The sequence below is a fragment of the Silurus aristotelis genome, assembly GCF_946808225.1.
Source record: "Silurus aristotelis genome assembly, chromosome: 15".
Lineage (NCBI taxonomy): Eukaryota > Metazoa > Chordata > Actinopteri > Siluriformes > Siluridae > Silurus > Silurus aristotelis.
In genome coordinates, this window is record NC_139588.1 from 16,571,138 (window position 1) to 16,589,253 (window position 18,116).

The 18,116-nt window shown below is 35.3% G+C and overlaps 1 protein-coding gene across 1 annotated transcript; it reads left to right on the forward strand.

Moving 5' to 3' along the window:
- The first annotated feature begins 1,795 nt into the window (after nucleotides 1–1,795).
- On the forward strand, nucleotides 1,796–16,779 carry tagapb (T cell activation RhoGTPase activating protein b). The gene is made up of 14 exons (XM_083563440.1): nucleotides 1,796–1,849; nucleotides 4,418–4,503; nucleotides 4,910–5,080; nucleotides 6,670–6,844; nucleotides 9,569–9,624; nucleotides 10,533–10,617; nucleotides 10,875–10,922; nucleotides 11,127–11,184; nucleotides 11,619–11,767; nucleotides 12,682–12,843; nucleotides 13,110–13,219; nucleotides 13,490–13,664; nucleotides 14,385–14,490; nucleotides 14,758–16,779. Exons 1-14 carry the CDS (start codon nucleotides 1,811–1,813, stop codon nucleotides 15,858–15,860), a joined length of 2,523 nt encoding a protein of 840 aa, XP_083419566.1. The 5' UTR covers nucleotides 1,796–1,810; the 3' UTR covers nucleotides 15,861–16,779.
- Nucleotides 16,780–18,116: the final 1,337 nt, after the last annotated feature.

Genomic DNA, 18,116 nt, shown 5'->3' on the forward strand with positions numbered 1-18,116 from the left:
AAACAGAGCGTGCGCTCGACCCTGATTGGTGGCTTGCTGTGTGTTTGACCAGTTACGTTTTTATCCCCATAAATAAAAAGGAACGACTGATTTTGCGAAATGTAGTTGAGTAAAAAGTACGATATTTGACTTGAAATGTAGTGAAGTTAAAGTAAAAATCTCCCCAAATGGAAATACTTTTAAAAGAATAGATACATGAAAAAGCTACTTAAGTACATTAATGGATTACATCCACTGTCCACCACTGGTGATAAATCTGTACATAAATCTGAATTAATATCAATTTAGTGTTTACTAGAACACTGCCCCTTGTGGAATATTCCAGAACCTTTATTCTTATCTGTATTACCCATAATGCACTACATACAAGAGTGGCAAAATCTTAATGTAATGTGTAGTTTTTATTTTTAGAGTAAAAATCTAAAGAGTTTTGACCTCACTTCCTCCCTGACCGAGATGATAATGAATATAAGGTATGCCATACGTTTATTAAATACATTGTGTGTTGTGGAACATCTGTGACAGTTCAGTTCCTTAATTTACTCACATTATAACGAAGAAGAACAGTTTTTTCCCTCAACCGCCCCTATAAATGTGTGTGTGTGTGTGTGTGTGTGTGTGTGTGTGTGTGTGTGTGTGTGTGTGTGTGTGTGTGTGTGTGTGTGTGTGTGTGTGTGTGTGTGTTTTTGTCTCTCAAACAGCTGGTGTTTCGGTGAACGCAGCCCGCCAAACTTCAAATAAATCCTGAGTCAGCTGTGAAGTGCGTAGGCAGAAGTGGATTTCTGTGAAATTGTCCCTCAATATGACAATAATACTGAACTTCACAGGAACGGAAACTATTTTCATTCAATTCAATTTCTAGAATTTAATAAAAGATTAAAGACCCAAAGGTGTACAAATCTTACTGATTACGATCCTGTTCTTAATGTTATTGATGGTGTGTGTGAAAATGTATGCATTATTTTGTGTTAGGAAAACCGTCACAAAAAAAAAAAAAGAGAATCATTCAAGCACAGATTTACATCTGTTTTCATCTTAGCAACTCTCCTGAACATCAACAAACAGAAAGAGAGAGAAAAAGGGACTGGGCCGTAAAGATTGTCATTTCAGGTAAACTTGTCTGCCTTCATCCTCACACTCCTCATCATCCTCATTTCAGACCCAGAGGTACTTAAGGTTAATTTGAGATGTTTTATTCTGTAGCTGCCTCTGGTCCTGAGGAGGCAATAAAATATATCATTAATAATATACCAATTTTTTTATTTATAATATGTATTATAATATTTAGGACAACAATTAGCTTCTCCACATCCTGTCCAATGTTTTCGAGATTGTTCTGACATTCCTGATGAGCACAAAATGTTTCCTAACAACGAAGGCAAGAATGAAAATCTCTTATGTTCCTTATACTGAGGCCCCTGGAGGAAAGTAAGCAAGAAAATAGAGAGAATTTATTTTTTATTTTTTATTTTTGTATATTCTTAACATTGTCTTTTGGACTGGTGTATCTGAAAATAATCAATAATATTTCAAAGAACTTTATATTTTATAATATTTAACACTTCAACTCACACATACCAGGAGGTTTCAGTCATTCCTCTTGAAGCTGCTCTTTCTTTGCTGTGTCATTATCATCGTTCTTAATAACTTACATGAGCACAGAGCTGGAAACGAACAGTCTCGTCCTCATCCTGTCTCACCTCCTGGGGATGAGTGTTAGGAGCCCTTCATTGTTTCCATCTCATTAGTGTACTGTGTATGAGATGAGAAAGGGAGCTTAGGAGTGCTCTATACTCACCCGCTTGCTGTTATGAGGAGAAGAAGCTATGCTGCTGCTGAGATAAAACCGGTGAGTAATTTATGATCATATGATAAATGATCATTAACATCATATTAGTAATATTATTGCAATTTATTAAGACAGAACTAATACAAAACTAGTAATGACTAGAATAATAGTCATACAGTATAACAGTAGAAGTTTTAGGTATCCAGAAATGTTACGCGATACTTTTAACACTTATAATGCTGACGTCAAAAAAGGGGAAAAAAAATCACTTTTTGTGAATAATTATCCTTTCCTAATGCCTTACAGTGTGTATAGATACTTTTATAAAATAGCATTGCATTTATTACTGAAATGATCTAGAAAATATTTGACTGGAGCTAATATCTTAATAGTTATGAACAATCAGTGTGTTGCTTATCAGTCTACAACTAGGATTTCTATATGATTGTATTTGAGCTTATCACCATTAACAATATGACAGCAGTAGTACATATTTAATGGTTACAAAAATGTATTCCACAGTTGGAGCCACATCCTAATAAACATTTCCCTATAGGGCTGGATGTTTCTCAGACTTGAGATACTAAATATGGATAAAACTTTCACTCCACTGAAAAATCATAATACAGATCATCGTCTACATCATATGTTTCATATGTAAGGAATAAGATACAACAAAAACTAAGGTTATAGAAAAATAATTAAAAAAATATACAACCAGGTTGTTACCACACTGAAGATTATATGCAAATAACGATACACCTTGTTTTATTTTTGCTATTTCACAATTATTCAGATTTTTAAGCATATAGAATACAACCAATTAATAGGAAATCTAAAATTCACACACCCTCTGTTCTTTTTCTGTAGCAAAAGTATAAAAAAAACAGCTGACCCCAACACTGGAGACTCCTTCCTAGAATGTTTAATTAAATTATTAATTTTTCTTTCCTAATTCATTCTTAATTCTTGATTATCTACTTTACATGAATGAGTTGTTTCTCCAGAAACAATAAGTTAATTAATATAGTTTTGATTTACCTCGTAAAACTAATGTACGAAAGCTAATCAACACTTTTGTTTCAGATTTTAGAAATTGAAGAAGGAATTAGTAAAGTAAGAATTGCTTTGGTATGAATTTATACATAAAACAAATACAAAAAGCAAAAACAATAAGCAAAGCCCAGTAGAACTTGATAGATGGTACATTGTTGTTAGCATGTGTACACAGAGTGATTGATATGGCAAATGAGAATATTGTGTGCACTACACTGGAACACGGTCCTAGCATATGTGTGTAACAAACAAACAGTCTGTAATCACATTCTCATCGGTTATCTTTTAACTTACTGCTAGAAAAAACAAGAGAATGTGTATATGGTGTCTCTGTTGTTTCCTTTGTCTCTTTCCAGTCTTGTAGGTCATGTTTAGCTCTAATATGTTGTTGTTGTTAACTGCTGTCTATTGTGTTTTTGTCACTTGGCCCACTTTCCTTGCTGAAAATTCTAAACTCCGACCACGGCATAAGGTTTTGAAATAATATGAGTTTTTTTCATTCAAAATGTTTGAAGAATTTTATTAATTTTTTGACTGGTTTATTTGTGGAACATTTATGAATGTGTGTTAAATATCTGCAGCCGAATTGATTATGCAGGAATAAATGCACTATAAATGGAGAATCATCGATCTAAAATGACTAAAATGAAGGATACATTAATAAAACACTGTATAATGTAGAACTAAATCATATAAACCAGTCAGTGATTCTAAAATGTTGTTTAAAAGCATTTTAAGTAGTATTAATGTTAATAAAATAATTATTACTGTATTTTAATTAGTTAGATGTAATCATGCACTCTGTCTGATTCAGGATATACCAAACAGACTTCATTACTGCCGATTTCTGCAAGTTGAGCAGAATAACAAATACAAGCCAGCTGTTATGAAGCAAAGCAAAGTCAAGCATTTTAGCTTTTTAAATGAAGCACATCCTAAACAACATCTTGTTGTCTGTATGCATTAACCCTTAGCACTGTGAGCCAAATGTGCATGACAGAGTATTGTATTCTTGAACAAGTGAGTGTTGTTTCATATGAATGGCTGCCCCAGAATGCACTGGTGCGCATGAAAAGTCCTCATCAAGAAAAGCAGTAATCGTGCTGTGTGTCTGTAATTCATGTTCAGCATCTGAGTGTAAAGATTCGACTCATCGTATACAAAACAGGTTTTTTTGTTTGGAAAAAAAAAGAAAAGATGAAACTTCTGCTCTTGTGAGCACATGTGGGAACAGAGGTGGGCAGCAATAAGTTTTACAGATCTACTTCACACATACAAAAGTGTGAGAGAGTGCAACGTTGTGTGAGAAACTTAAATTGTGCATTCAGGCATAATGTCTACTATTTTTAAATGATTCACAGATATTTTACAAGCTATAGTAATAGAGAGCAGAAGGACTAATAGTTTAGCAGGAAACTAAATGCATATTAAAGTGTCACAAAATTCACAGTACATCATGTGATTGTAACTACAGTTACAATGTAGTACTACACTTGCCTTACACATGCCTTATAGTATTGTGTTAGTTCAAATGAACGGTAACAGGTCTGATATGCTTTCTATTTTTTTTAGCACTTGCGTAGTCTGGGCCAGAGAAGACGGTCAGCACCGAGTGTGTTGTTTGAGAAGGCTTTGGCAAAGTCTTGGCATTCCATCAGGTAGAAACCATTTCTTCCACAAGTATGAATATTTAGCTAAAATTCTTATAAACTTGAACTTTTTGTTTTTAGCAGTTAGCATTTATTTCATTCATTTGAGCTCAGGTGTGGAAATGTGGTTCCATGTCCTCACAAACTCATTGGAGAGGGACAATGTGTGTGTTAATCACTGAAAACAACATCAGGTAGAAACCATTTCTTCCACAAGTATGAATATTTAGCTAAAATTCTTATAAACTTGAACTTTTTGTTTTTAGCATTTAGCATTTATTTCAAGCATTTGGGCTCAGGTGTGGAAATGTGGTTCCATGTCCTCACAAACTCATTGGAGAGGGACAGTGTGTGTGTTAAACACTGAAAACAACAAAGTCTTGAAATATAAAGTGTGTACTGCTCTTTCATGCAGAGAGGAGTGTGTTCCTGCAATCATGATAGATCAATCTCCATTTGTGCTTGGTCTGAGCAATGAGGACTCAGAGCTCATCCTGGATGACATAGTGCATTTTACAGAGGGACTGAACACCAGAGAGAGACATGTATTTCTTTTCAGTGATGTGTTGGTCATTGCTAAGCTCAAGTTAGTCTGCAGCACCGATATACACGCACTGTACAGTCAGATAAAATGACTGAAAGGGAGAAATACACCACATCAATTCAGTTTCATGCTAATCAATACATGCCTCCAAAGTCCTCCATATGTATGGACATGCACACCTGATTCAGATTCCAACATGCATCTCTTGTGAATCTTTTATTCAGCTTCTCTGCGTGGCATTATCAGATCTTCAGTCCGCTGTGGTTTTCATCACTGCCATTTAGCTGATTTGAGAATATGATAATTTTGCCATATCTTTTGGTTTGGTGTTACAAAAGGTGCTGAAAATTGCACAAGTGCAACAGTGTTCTTATTATATAACTTGTCTTAGTATTTTTGATTGTATCTAAAATATTGAGTTCTTGTATATGAAACATGCTCATGCCTGGCAACAAGCCACCAATGTAAAACATATGCAAAAGTAAAAGAAACAAAGAAAAAAGAGTTTGGAAAAAAAAAAAAATATTTTCTCTTTATTGGAATGAGGAAGAAGGGGGGATATATATTATGGTTATAGTATAACATGCATTAATTGGCTGTTCGTTTGATTTTCATTTGTAATGAATGAATGAATGTGAAACATAACTCAAATAATGTATATTAGAAAAATTTGTTTTTTTTTCCCACTTTCTAATTGTAAGCATGCTTTCACTGTTAGATGAAAGCCTGACTGATATATTTATACAATTTATTTAAAAAAATACTATGATAGACATTCTGTATTATCTATAACATAATGATTCATAATTAATTTAACAGTTCAACCCATCACATACCTGCGCTTACACATAACACAACTTGTAGATTTGGGTAAAGCTTTGGGTACTTTCCACCCTGAATAAAATGATGTCATCCAGACCATCATCTGTGTCCATTATTTTGGTTTTATCTCAGACACCACTGCAGGATACCTTTGCACAATACTGATATTAATGACAAATTCTGAATAAAACCTGGCCACATAGTAGCATATGGATTGCATATTAAAGAAGATTCTGATTGTTTCTAGTATAGGAACATAAAAACAGGCTTTTACAAAACTTCACATAAACAGATTGAAAACATGGTTGATATGGTAAAGTTTTCTGTGATTCATTTAACATTAATGGAAGGAGTCCAAAGCAACTCAATGACTAAAGTGTCAGAGGTTTTGGAAACTCTTCAGGAAAACCAATGTGTGCATGTGTGTTCCTGTTGTACCCTTTTTGGTTTTTTATTAATGTGTTTGAGAAAATAGAAGCTTGTGAAAGAGTGACTGTTTACAGGAACTAACTTGTTTCATGGACATTCCACAATATAACCATACATGATAATTGAATCTTATAAATTTGTAAGTAAATTGGCTTTAACAATATATAAAAAAAACATAAGAATGAATCACCTTGGAAACTGCTGTTATTAGGATATTGATAAAGACATTTCAAAGTGTTCCCTTCTTTATCTACTATTAATAAAGAAAGTTATTAAAGAAATACAATTAATAAAGAAACTATTAGATAGTTGTTCATTTATAACACTAATTATGAACCTGTGATGTATATTTTTGCACCTCTTCATTGCTTTCTCTTTAGATCCAGTGGCAGCTACAAACTGAAACACAGAGTTAACCTGGAGCAGCTTTGGGTTTGTGACTTTAGAAGTGAGAGTGATGAAGGGTGTAAGGGGAAGAATAAGGCCAGTATGATTGACCTGAAGAAGACACTTGTTTTGGCTTGGTCTGTCTCTCTCTGTCTGATGACATTCAGGTGAGCTGGTAAGATTTTGATAAAAAAAATAAATACATAAAATTGTGTTCACATTCACACAGATACCAAAACAGCATCATTATTATTATTATTGTTAAGATATTTAACTCTAATATCATGCCATTTCAATGAAAACATTTCTGTGAAGTTCAGTTTAATTCGTTTTTAAAGAAGGATGTTATTTCAAAATCTACTTCCAGCTACACACTTCACGACTGACTCAGGTTTTAATTGAAGTTGGAAGGTTGTGCACAATTGAGGAAGCTGTTTAAAAGAAAAAAAAACACACACCATCATCATCATCTTCATATGCATATTTATATTTGTCATGCATTTGTGCTTGTTGTCCCAGTCTATCAATAGTCCCCCTTTGATGTTATAATAACCTCCAATCTTCTGGGAAGCATTTCCACCTGATTTTGGAGTGTGGCTGTAGGGATTTCTTTCCATTCAGCCACAGTGTGGTGAGGTACTGATTTAGGGTTAAGAGGTTGTGAGGCTGTCAGTGTTCCAGTTCATCAAGTAAGGTTGAGGTCTGGGCTCTGTGAAGTACATACTTCTACCATATCTTCATTGAGCTGGCTTTGTGTACAGGGCATTGCCATGCAGGAACAGGTTTGGGCCTCTAAAATTAAATTTGATAATATTCCACAAAGACATACTGTACAATTGTGTGCTTCCAAATCTACAGCAACATTTTGGGGAAGAACCACATATGGAGATCCACTTTTGGACATACAGTTTCTTCAATGTGTTTCATTCTTTAACATGCACGTTGGAAATACATGGTTGGTTCCTGCAATACTGTCCCCACCAACAAACTACAGTCAGACAATATTATAGTCATATTCTGAATCTGTTTATGAGATCTGCAGTAAAGATTTGTTAGGTGTTTATTTCACATGAATGACTGACCACTGACCACTATGTTTTTGGATAGGAAGTACCAAAAAAAATAAAAAAACCAATGAGAACTGAAGTCGGGAAACGAGAGCACTTGGTAGATTGAAGTTTTCCTTGATGATTTTGTCAGTGTTTATTAACATTAAAACTACATTTGCATTACAAAAAGACATCACCTTCTCAATGACACTTGCCAATGTTATGAATGTGCAGAGAGAATGAATGGCCTGTTGGTTCGTCAGCTACTGTAGCTCAGTATGAAGCACTGTTCAAGGCTTCATGTGTGTACATATAAGTTCATAAGTATGTCAGTATGCATCTTTGATTTGTATTGAAAAACTTCATTTGACTAACTGCCTTTTCATTAATGCAAAAGTGTGGAATATACACTGTGAACAATAAAAAGGGAAGTATATTTAGGGGAAGCTAAATTTCCTCCAGCACCACAAAGCTACATTTTGGACTGCTCACATGACCCCTGACGTGGTATTTCTACATCACAGAGACCCAGAAAGGGAAATCAACTATTTATATGAAATGAAAGAGGGAATTTTGGTAGATACCAACAAAATACTACTACAAATGTACATAGTTTTGACATTTTCCCAGTAATGCTCAAATTTATTTTAATTCGTTTTTGTCTATACAACACAGACAGAATTCGAAAAACGATTAAAACCAATTAGCAATTCAGTTTATTTTAGCTGTTCTGTTTTTTTTGTTTTCTATATATTGACAGTGAGAAACTTGAGAGCTAACTCATTGTCAATTGACCACTAGTATTTAATGTAGACTTTAAGCTTTTTTTTCTTGAATTGCTACAGATACAAATACGTTTTTTTTTTTTAATGGTATGTTTCACTGACTATATGAATTTATTTTATTCAAAGTTATATCAAGTCAAAATCAAGGCCTGACATTTGTCAATGCACATTTTAGGCAGTTTATAAAGCTTCAGTGATGCAGAAAATCAATAGTAATAATATTATATGGTGCATTAGGATAATGGGTCTAAGGACGAAGTAGTTGGATTATGTTAATAAAATAATTCTATGCTTAGAGACCAGAATCTATTTTTAAAACCCTATAAAACCAAGTAACTTACTTTCATTTATGACTGGCAACACTGTACACATCTAGCACATGATTATACACACATCTCACATGACTGTTGCAAAAAAAAAAAAAAAAAAAAAAAAAAAAAAAAAAAATTCTAAACTAAACAAATACAGTTTGCACACATCTCACATGTTCTGTCCGTGCACACGCCTCCTGAAACCTGCCATGTGACTGGTGTGAATGTTGCAGGATTTTTGTGATAAATTTGATCATTTGTACCAAGAAATATACAGGCCAATAAAATTTTCACACCACTGGAATATAACCAGACAGACATACTAACACACACACAGGCAGACATACAAACAGAAACATTACCACCAGTATTATGAGTAGGAGTGTTTGTAAACCAATATGGCGTGTTTCAGGAGTTTCAAGTGACCCTTCTTTTTTTTTCCAAAACAACAATGGCTGAAAATTTACACTCATTTCACCATCTCTATGGTCCTATATATCAAACTGTAACTCCTCGTCAGGTGCTCAGCCACCTCAGAGGGAGAATTTCCACTTGTCGCCACGGTATCAGAGCAAAAAAAGGAAGTGGCAGTGTTACCATGACGCTGCTTCCTCTCCCCATGACTTGGTGCAGTTTCCGCTTGTTAAAAAGAGGCCGCGTGTGTGCAGTTGGTCCATCAGTGGGTGCAAGTTGTGCTTCTGTTACATGTGTATGAGCTCTGTGGATCAGTAACTCGAACCATGCTGTTATTTTACCTGCAGTTTGCCTGAAGTTAAAGAACGCTGGTTAGATACTGTTCACAGGTATGTACCTTTTCTCTTTTACTAAATGATCATTCTGTTTATTAGTACTATATTAATAAGCAAATCATACATAAAGTGTTACACAAAATCAACAAGCATGCAACACAAAGCAGACTAATTTACTGGCACAGTAATCGGTTTAGTAACTTTACAAACTTGTAAGAAGAAAATAAGAAGAAAATCAGCATTGCTTTGTATAAAGAAATACATTTGACACTACAATTTATTCCATTCATTGTCTTTTATTAAGGCTGTCAACATTAATCCATCTGATTTTGCATTAAATTCATTTAAATTTTCTGAGCGATTTTATGAAAATTTGTTATTTAGACGTTTGATGGTTGGAAATAGCACTTTTTTACATGTTTAACTAAAACATGCTAAATATAGTAGATGGTATTGTAGTCCTAGCAGACACACACGCATAACTTAGCTTGTCTTTCACTTGATTTCTTTTTTTTATGTGTTGGTTTGTGCTCACTGACAAAACAATAACACATAAACATACTCGTCATATTAATGCCAAAAGTTTTACGTAATGCCAAAAGTTGTACGTAATTTTAATGCCAAAAGTTGTACGTAAAAGGTCCTGATGATAAAGGTCACCGCATTTACAAAATGTCAACCTTTACCGTTGAACCCAATTTTACAATTTTCTAACTAACATTGTACAAAATGTATCACAATTATCAGAAGTTAAATATTTGTAATCGCCATTTACTGGTTCTTCTTTAGCACGGCGGGTCATTTTTGCATGATTGTAGCTATGAAAGTGAAACACCTGCCTTACAACTAAAGGATTTGCAGATGATAGCGACAACATTGTAAAAGCTCTAAAGATTTCCTTGGCTGAAAGTTGACTAGGATTGTTGATATTAAACCACTAACCACACTGCTTTTGATTGCAGGAAAATTAGAGCAGCTAGGAAGAGGACCGTTACAATTTCATCACTTCCAAGTGTCCTCATGAAGGTCTTGAGCAGCACCACCACAGTAAGTGGATCCTTAAGTCACTCTGTATTGGATCTATCGTCTTGTTATGGGTTCACATTATCTTCATCTTGATTTGTCTTAATTCAGCCTATTAAGTGTTCAATTGCTTTGAATTTAGTTCCATTTCACTTTGAATCTATGTTTTTTATTTTTTTATTTAAGTAATTCTTTGTGGATTTGCACTTGTTAGACGTTCAGTAGGAAGTGTTCATGGGTTTAATTTGATGTGCTCTGTGTCCTTGTGTGTTGTGCTGCAGAATAAAGCTTTAAGTGGAGGAGTAATGGAAGACAGTGCCATAGATAATGTGAGTATTAATATTTTTTACACATTTTTAAATATAACATTAATAAATGCAGTCGACTTGTTTGTTTGTATGTTTATTTGAAAAATAAAGAGTCGTGGGTGCGGCAGGCACGTAGCATAACATCGTTGTGGTTATGTGAGGGTGTGTTTGCAGTTGCATGGTGTACTCTATATTGCCACACACTCACGTCTCGCTGTTTTCCAGGCTCTCCATGGCAACGGCAATGTCTCCACCCTGCAGTGCAAGATGGAGCCAGTGATTGGTGAGTTCAAATTGAAATGAAGAAGGCGGTTTCTGACCACATGTATGGTTAGGGGCCGTCCAGAGTGTCCAAGTGAAACTGAGTGGGAGAGAATTAAAAAAGGAGAGCACAAATATAGGAGAAGCAGATAGATAGATAGATAGATAGATAGATAGATAGATAGATAGATAGATAGATAGATAGATAGATAGATAGATAGATAGATAGATAGATAGATAGATAGATAGATAGATAGATAGATAGATAGATAGATAGATATGAAAAGAGTATGTAAGAGAACAATGAATAAAAGTACATAGTTTTGTGACTTAATACTAAAAGCTCTACCCCTGTGTGCCCATATTTGTATAAACTGAATAAGTCTGATATATTCTTACCAACTCCCTGTTTTTACTCTGACTCACAACCATGTGCTGATTTATTTTTGACTTTAGCAGATCATGATGGTGGTAAGAAGAGCCTGTTCTCCAAACTAAAGAGAAGAGACACACACACAGGCATACCTGAAAGACCAGGACACAAGACAAACCTGCTGTTTGGCCAGCCTCTTCCTGAAGATGCTAAAATCCCCAAACCTATTGCTGTATGTCTCACATCTTCTTCACCTTCTTCTTCTTCTTCTTCTTCCCTGTATTAATTAAACTGTATAGGCAAGTTACTAGTTGCTAGTCACTGTATTTTACTATTTATTTATTTCAGGAATAATACATTTATTTGTAGATTGTGTCAAGACCAAAACTGGGGATTCTAAAATTGAAAAAAAAAAAAGAAAAAAAAAGAAAACAAAATGGTGATGCAAGTGACTCACCAAAACCACAGCAATGAACCAACAATAATTTCTTAAATTATTAACTTACAATACATAGTAACTATTTTCTTCTGCAACTGCAGAACTTGTGCAGATCAAATGCAGAACATATGCGCATATACATACAGTATATTTCGAGAAACGTCAACAAGTTGTTCTTGTCATCATTTTTGTTTCGTAGTTTTTGTAAAAATCGCGCCAAATTTTTCTAACTCTATTCACCACACAGGCAATGGAGAACTTCTTTCTTCTCTATTTTAGTTCCTATATTTTCATTCATGCATCTATACACATTTTCCTTATTCTGCTGTAGAATTATTGTATAAACTTTTTATATATACACACACACACATTTATATATATATACTATATAAAGTTTAAGATAAAGCTTAACAAAACATGTGCACAAGCTTCATCTGCGATCCAATGTTCAATCAGATATGCTGACAGTGGTGTTCTCTTTTAGCGAATCTCATGTTAACATCTCTACCACACCTCAAACATCTCAAAAATATCAGATCTGAAAAGCTGCCAAATCCATTTGACATGAATATATATATATTTTTATTAATATTACTTTCTGTAAAAAAAATTAAATAACAAATGTGTGGAATAACAAAAAATAGCAATACACAACTAAGTTGTTATCTTATGCTAACTTTTATTTTTTTTTACCTGTTTTTATTAAGGATGTTCTTAAACTGTTGTGGAGAAAAGGTCCTGATACAGAGGGAGTTTTCAGGATACCATGTAACAGCAAGAATCTGAATGCAGTTCTTGATCAACTCAACTCTGGGGTTGCAGTGGACTTGGAAGCACTGCCTGTGACTCTGCTAGTTGGATTGTTAAAGGTAATAATGCTGTTCTTGTTGAAGCATACAAAATGCTGCACTGTTATGACCATGTTGTCCATAGCACAGTACATTCTGGGGATTAGAATTAGTTCTCCAGGATATTTTAGTTGTTTAATGTTTAACTGTAATCCTGGCACCTTGATATGCCATAATAGTCTAATTTAATAAACACAATGAAAAAAAGTATTAAAATGTCAATCAGATGTGGAAGATATAAGTCCGTGACTTGATTACGAACAATTCTGTTGTCACTCTATTGGCAGGCTTTCCTAAGGGAGCTTCCAGGAAGTCTTCTGGTGGCCAAGCACTATGCTCAGTGGATAAAAGCATTGGAGAAGGAGGAAATAGAGGAAAGACATGCTGAACTGAGAAGGTAAGCATGGAGTAGAGAGAAAACGATAGCAAGACATGGTCACAGTTAAGTGCTTTTTTTATTTCAAGAAAGCACCTTTCTTTACTGGCTCAAAAGAGAAAGAGGAATAAAACAAGGGGATTTCAGTGGACTTTTTGCTTTTAAATAGGGAACAACTGTATGTCAAAATGTCAACTAGATAAAATGCAGAACACTACTTCTGCTTTTGGGGTAGACACAGCACCCAACTGATTTATTCTTCTTCTCTTTTTTATTGCCCTCTGTGTTTAGGATTGTATCCACACTGCCTAAAGCCAACATCGTTCTGCTGAAGTACCTGCTCTGTTTGCTGTGTCGCATTATCAAGCAATCAGAGAAGAACAAAATGGACCCCAAAAACTTGGCTACTTGCATTGGACCAACTCTTCTACAGATCAACAGCCAGGACGTGAGCACATTTGGGAAGGTTAGGCACCTGTCTTCTCAGTCTTACTCATAAAAGGCCCTAAAAGATCAAAGTGTGGTTTGTCAATGCATGACAAACCACAGCATTCTAGTTTTTACTAGGCAAATATTTTTGAGTGTTAGTGTGAGTTGTATGAGAAAAATCACTTGAAAAAAACAAACACAGGATGAAATCTAAAGAAACATAAACAGATGCATAAACAAGAACTGCATAAGAATTACCCATTAACGTTTAGCTATTTTTAAAGCCCTGCAACAGAGATTTTCAGAAGGAACAAAACAATCACACTTCTATCCAAAAATTTTATGAAACTCTCTCAGATCCTTATAGGGCTCTTATAGAGGCTCTTATATACACAGGGTATAGACTGTAGTTACAAGTGTTTATTTAGAGAGGTTAAAATTATTTTGCAATTAGATATGAATTATTTAAAAGAAAAAACAGAAAATTTGAGTTTTCCATGTTTAGATCCCACTGTTAAAATTCTTACAAGTTTACAAGGTGTGGAAACATTTAACTGGCCACTACTACCTTATATACTATGCACAGTGAGCATAGGGAATTAAGCTGTGCTAAAAAAATACTTGCATGATGTTTATCTCAGACCTGCAGGGAAACTCCCCAAAGTTATATCACCACAAACCATGTACAACTGGGCTACACTAATAGGCAGTGCTATATTTCTTTCCTTAACAACATAATTGTTATTTTGCATTTTAGGTGACAACCATAACCCAATACCTGATTGAAAACTGTGGTGAGATCTTTGGAGAAAAAACACTGACTCTGCTTGGAAATTCGGAAAAAGAGCTGGAATATAATTCAGGTACAGAAAACCATTCTAATAAAACGTGTGCTTTTAAGAACTAGGTTAACTATAAAAATCATTTTCCATTTAGGGCCAGATTCTGAGAATTTCCACCACTTTTATTCTTGATTTTCTGTTATATTTTTTATTTATTAAGAAACACAGAAGTCCATGTGTTATTAAAAATGTATATAAATCAGTTCCATTTGTTAACTTATCAGCTTGAGGTTTATTCATTACATATTCTTATTCATTATATCATAACACGATTTTGATTTAACACAGATACCACGTCTTCACACCACCACGATTCAGCTTATGAAAGCATCGATGGAGAGAATGGAGAGGCGACAGGACACACACAGCAAACATGTCCTCATATCCAAATCCAGTATTCAGTCAATCATTCCCACTCCTCAGAAGACATTTTCGAGACTCTTACCAAGCCCTTCGACCGACGCAGCTCAGAGCCTGCTATCTTTTCCACGGTTGGTGTGAAAGACCGCCGATATCTGGCACGGAGTCACGATGACTGTTCTTCTGCTAAAGAGTATGAAGAACAGACACTAAAAAAGCAAAACTCTGACGACTCATTCTTACAACCACAGAGAAGACCTCTGCAACCTTTGCTGAGAAAAACAACCGGCAGTCTAAACCTTGAAGTACCGGTCATCACCAAAACTTGCTCCTGCTCCTCAACTTGTTCTTTGGAAAGCACTAACTCGAACGTCTCTGATAATTCGGTGTTTGCTAACTCTCCTTTGCCTTCTCCATCTAGCCCTCGGAAAATACAACCTGAGAGGCACATGTCTCAAGCGAAATCCAAAATAGACACAAATTCCACAAGGCGTCAATTTCCATTTAAGAGAGCCAAAAGCCTGGGAAGTTTCTCCATTAGCAGGGCAAGCAGCAAGAAAACAGAGTCTCAAAAAGAGGGCACTTTTCCATGTGGAACATTGCAGGAGGACTCTCAGAATGAGGCAGAGGTTCCAGATGAACCAGTTAGGCGCCAGAGGCCACTCTCTGCCATCGAGGTCTTTGATCATGTGGACAGACGTGATCCTGGGCGTCCACCATCCTACCAACAGGCAGTCATTTCTGGGGTTCTTCCTGCACCTCCGGGATACCATTCCATGACTGTACATGATGCAAGAGAGCATAGATCTCGGCCCATCTCTATGAACGAGCTCATCCTGGACTCTTCTTCTTGCCAAATTTTGGACAATTTTAACTTTGCAGACGATGGCTTAGATGCACCTATGCAAAGCTCTTTTAGGCAAAGAGCCATGTCTGAGTCGATAGGCTGCACCAGAATTGAAAAACTCAGCCGTCGGTGCAGTCAGCCTGTGTTCGAGGAGCTGTCATATGCAAAAGAGTCATATGTGTAAATTAGTAGCTAATGTGTAATAGTAGTTTTTTGCTGTTTTCACAAAGCACTTGTTAGGCTGGGGCATTCCCTGTAAGGCAGTGTGTCAAGCTTTTGAAATATATTAATGTAAAAATAATATCACCAGTGTAAAGCTATGTCTATGTAAATAGAACAGTATGTAAATAGAACAACCTTTTGAAGGGACGGTTCAGCAAAATGTATTTTTGTACTGGAGCTACAAGGCTAATACTGCTAACAAGTAAGAGAAGTCTTTATCACCAAAAAATGTGGTGAAATTCGCTGCCCCAATTCAAATCAATGTACACATTCAAATGTAATATCATGCAAACTTACTAATGTAGTTCAGAAAAATCTGCAATCTTTATACATATACAAAACTTCTCTGTGTAGCTGAACAGAATGTTTTGGGTGCAGCTATGTTGAAATGCATCACGTTTTTTCCTTAACTTTATTTAACATTATTTAGCCTCCTCCTATAGTGAAGATGGAAATATTCCCAGAAACGGGAATTTGTGCAGACTATAGCAACAGACTTCTGTTTTATAAAAGCATTTATTTGAAAAGTATAAATATTATATTTATAATGTACATATACTGAATATATAAAGATTTGAGCATTTGCTTGCGAAATTGGGTCAGATACTATTTAGCGTACTATTAGACTTCTGGCTCAAGTTCAAATCGAAAGAGGCAAAGATAAATACCAATCATGTCCTGGCTGATTGTTTACATTTGCACAAATTTGGTCAATTAGTTTTTACCATATTATTTCATATTATTTGTTTTAGTTTTTCTCCTGCGGCAGCTTCTGGCACTTTCATGATGACACTTGTACATTAGATACAGGTTTGTGTATATGCATGTTTACTTCACTACAATAAACTTAATGTTGTATGAATCGTATATTCAAGACATTACAGGACACTGTTTTGTGCAATTCTTTTATGTATTTTGTGTAATGTTAAAACGTTTAATCAGAGGCTCTGAAGCTCATGTATTGCATAACAGAGACAAAGCCTCATTGAGAACAGCATGTTCTGCCTAAGAGCTCTTCACAGAGGAAGTCAGCAGTGATCACAAGAGCTGATTTGGTTTTTCTTTGAATTCAGTCTGCTTGTCGAACATGTGCCACCATTTCCTCCTTCTCGATTAAGACCGCTGCTAGACAGCTTTAGAGTGCTGTGTAGTTTGCTTCTTTTGCCATCCTTCTGAAAATAGTTTCACTGGTACAAAGTTCATTGATGTTCTATATGGTTTCAGCATGCTGCTGCTTCAGAGAGAGTGATTTCCAAAGAGCAGACTAATGTTCCTGTGAAAAGTGTCACCTCTAAAAATAGATAAGAACACTCACATATACACACACACACACACACACACAGACACACATGGATATAAAATGTACAATGAGCACATAGCCAATGTCTCAGTCTATTTAGAAAATGCTTGGCCTCTGTATTGAATGTGTACATGAAGAAACATTTCCATCTTACATAATGCAGTGGCCCCTTTTCTGAATGCTGTTAATTGTATAGTTATACTTCAGTATGTTTGACCTCAGTGGTTATTAATAAGTTCAGTTTGGGATATAAATACCTGGCATGGAAAAGGAATTTTGTGTCAGTGCAATCCTGCAGTCAAGAAGAGCATCTCAAAGCTTACTGTATATGTTTCACCTTTTCACCAGCAAGTCGCCTCCACAGTGTTTCCTGTGTTATCTCTTCTTCTCTCTGTCTTTCTCAGGTGTCAAAGCAAAAAACTTTGTGGCTTTCATAACATTTACATGCAACCTCTGCACTGAATAATCCTTGCATTTGACATTAGTGCCAATCGAAACTCTCTGATGTACCCAAAGAAGCCCACGGAGTGAAATGATGAAAAACTCAAGCAAAAACATGCAGGCATATTTTATCTCACACAACATCTGGATTCATCATTTTTAACACAATAATAGATTAAGTACAGGGAATAGTAAATAGTGAGGAACCGTTTCTTCTCCAGATTTACCTGATTAAATTGGGGAAATGAATGTTCTCTGTCTCACCATGGTTATAGTTGTTGTTGTTTTTTGTCGAGTTTAGTTAAGTTTGGTTTTTTTGACAAGTCGTGAACCCCATACCACTTCCTGATGACAGTCCAAACTATTTGTATGGCAACCCTAAAGTGAAAACACTGAATAGTGTTGACTCTACTCATTACAAGTTCACTGCAATAAGAATAGTATTGTTCCCAATTGTTATCCGTTTGTTTTATTTTC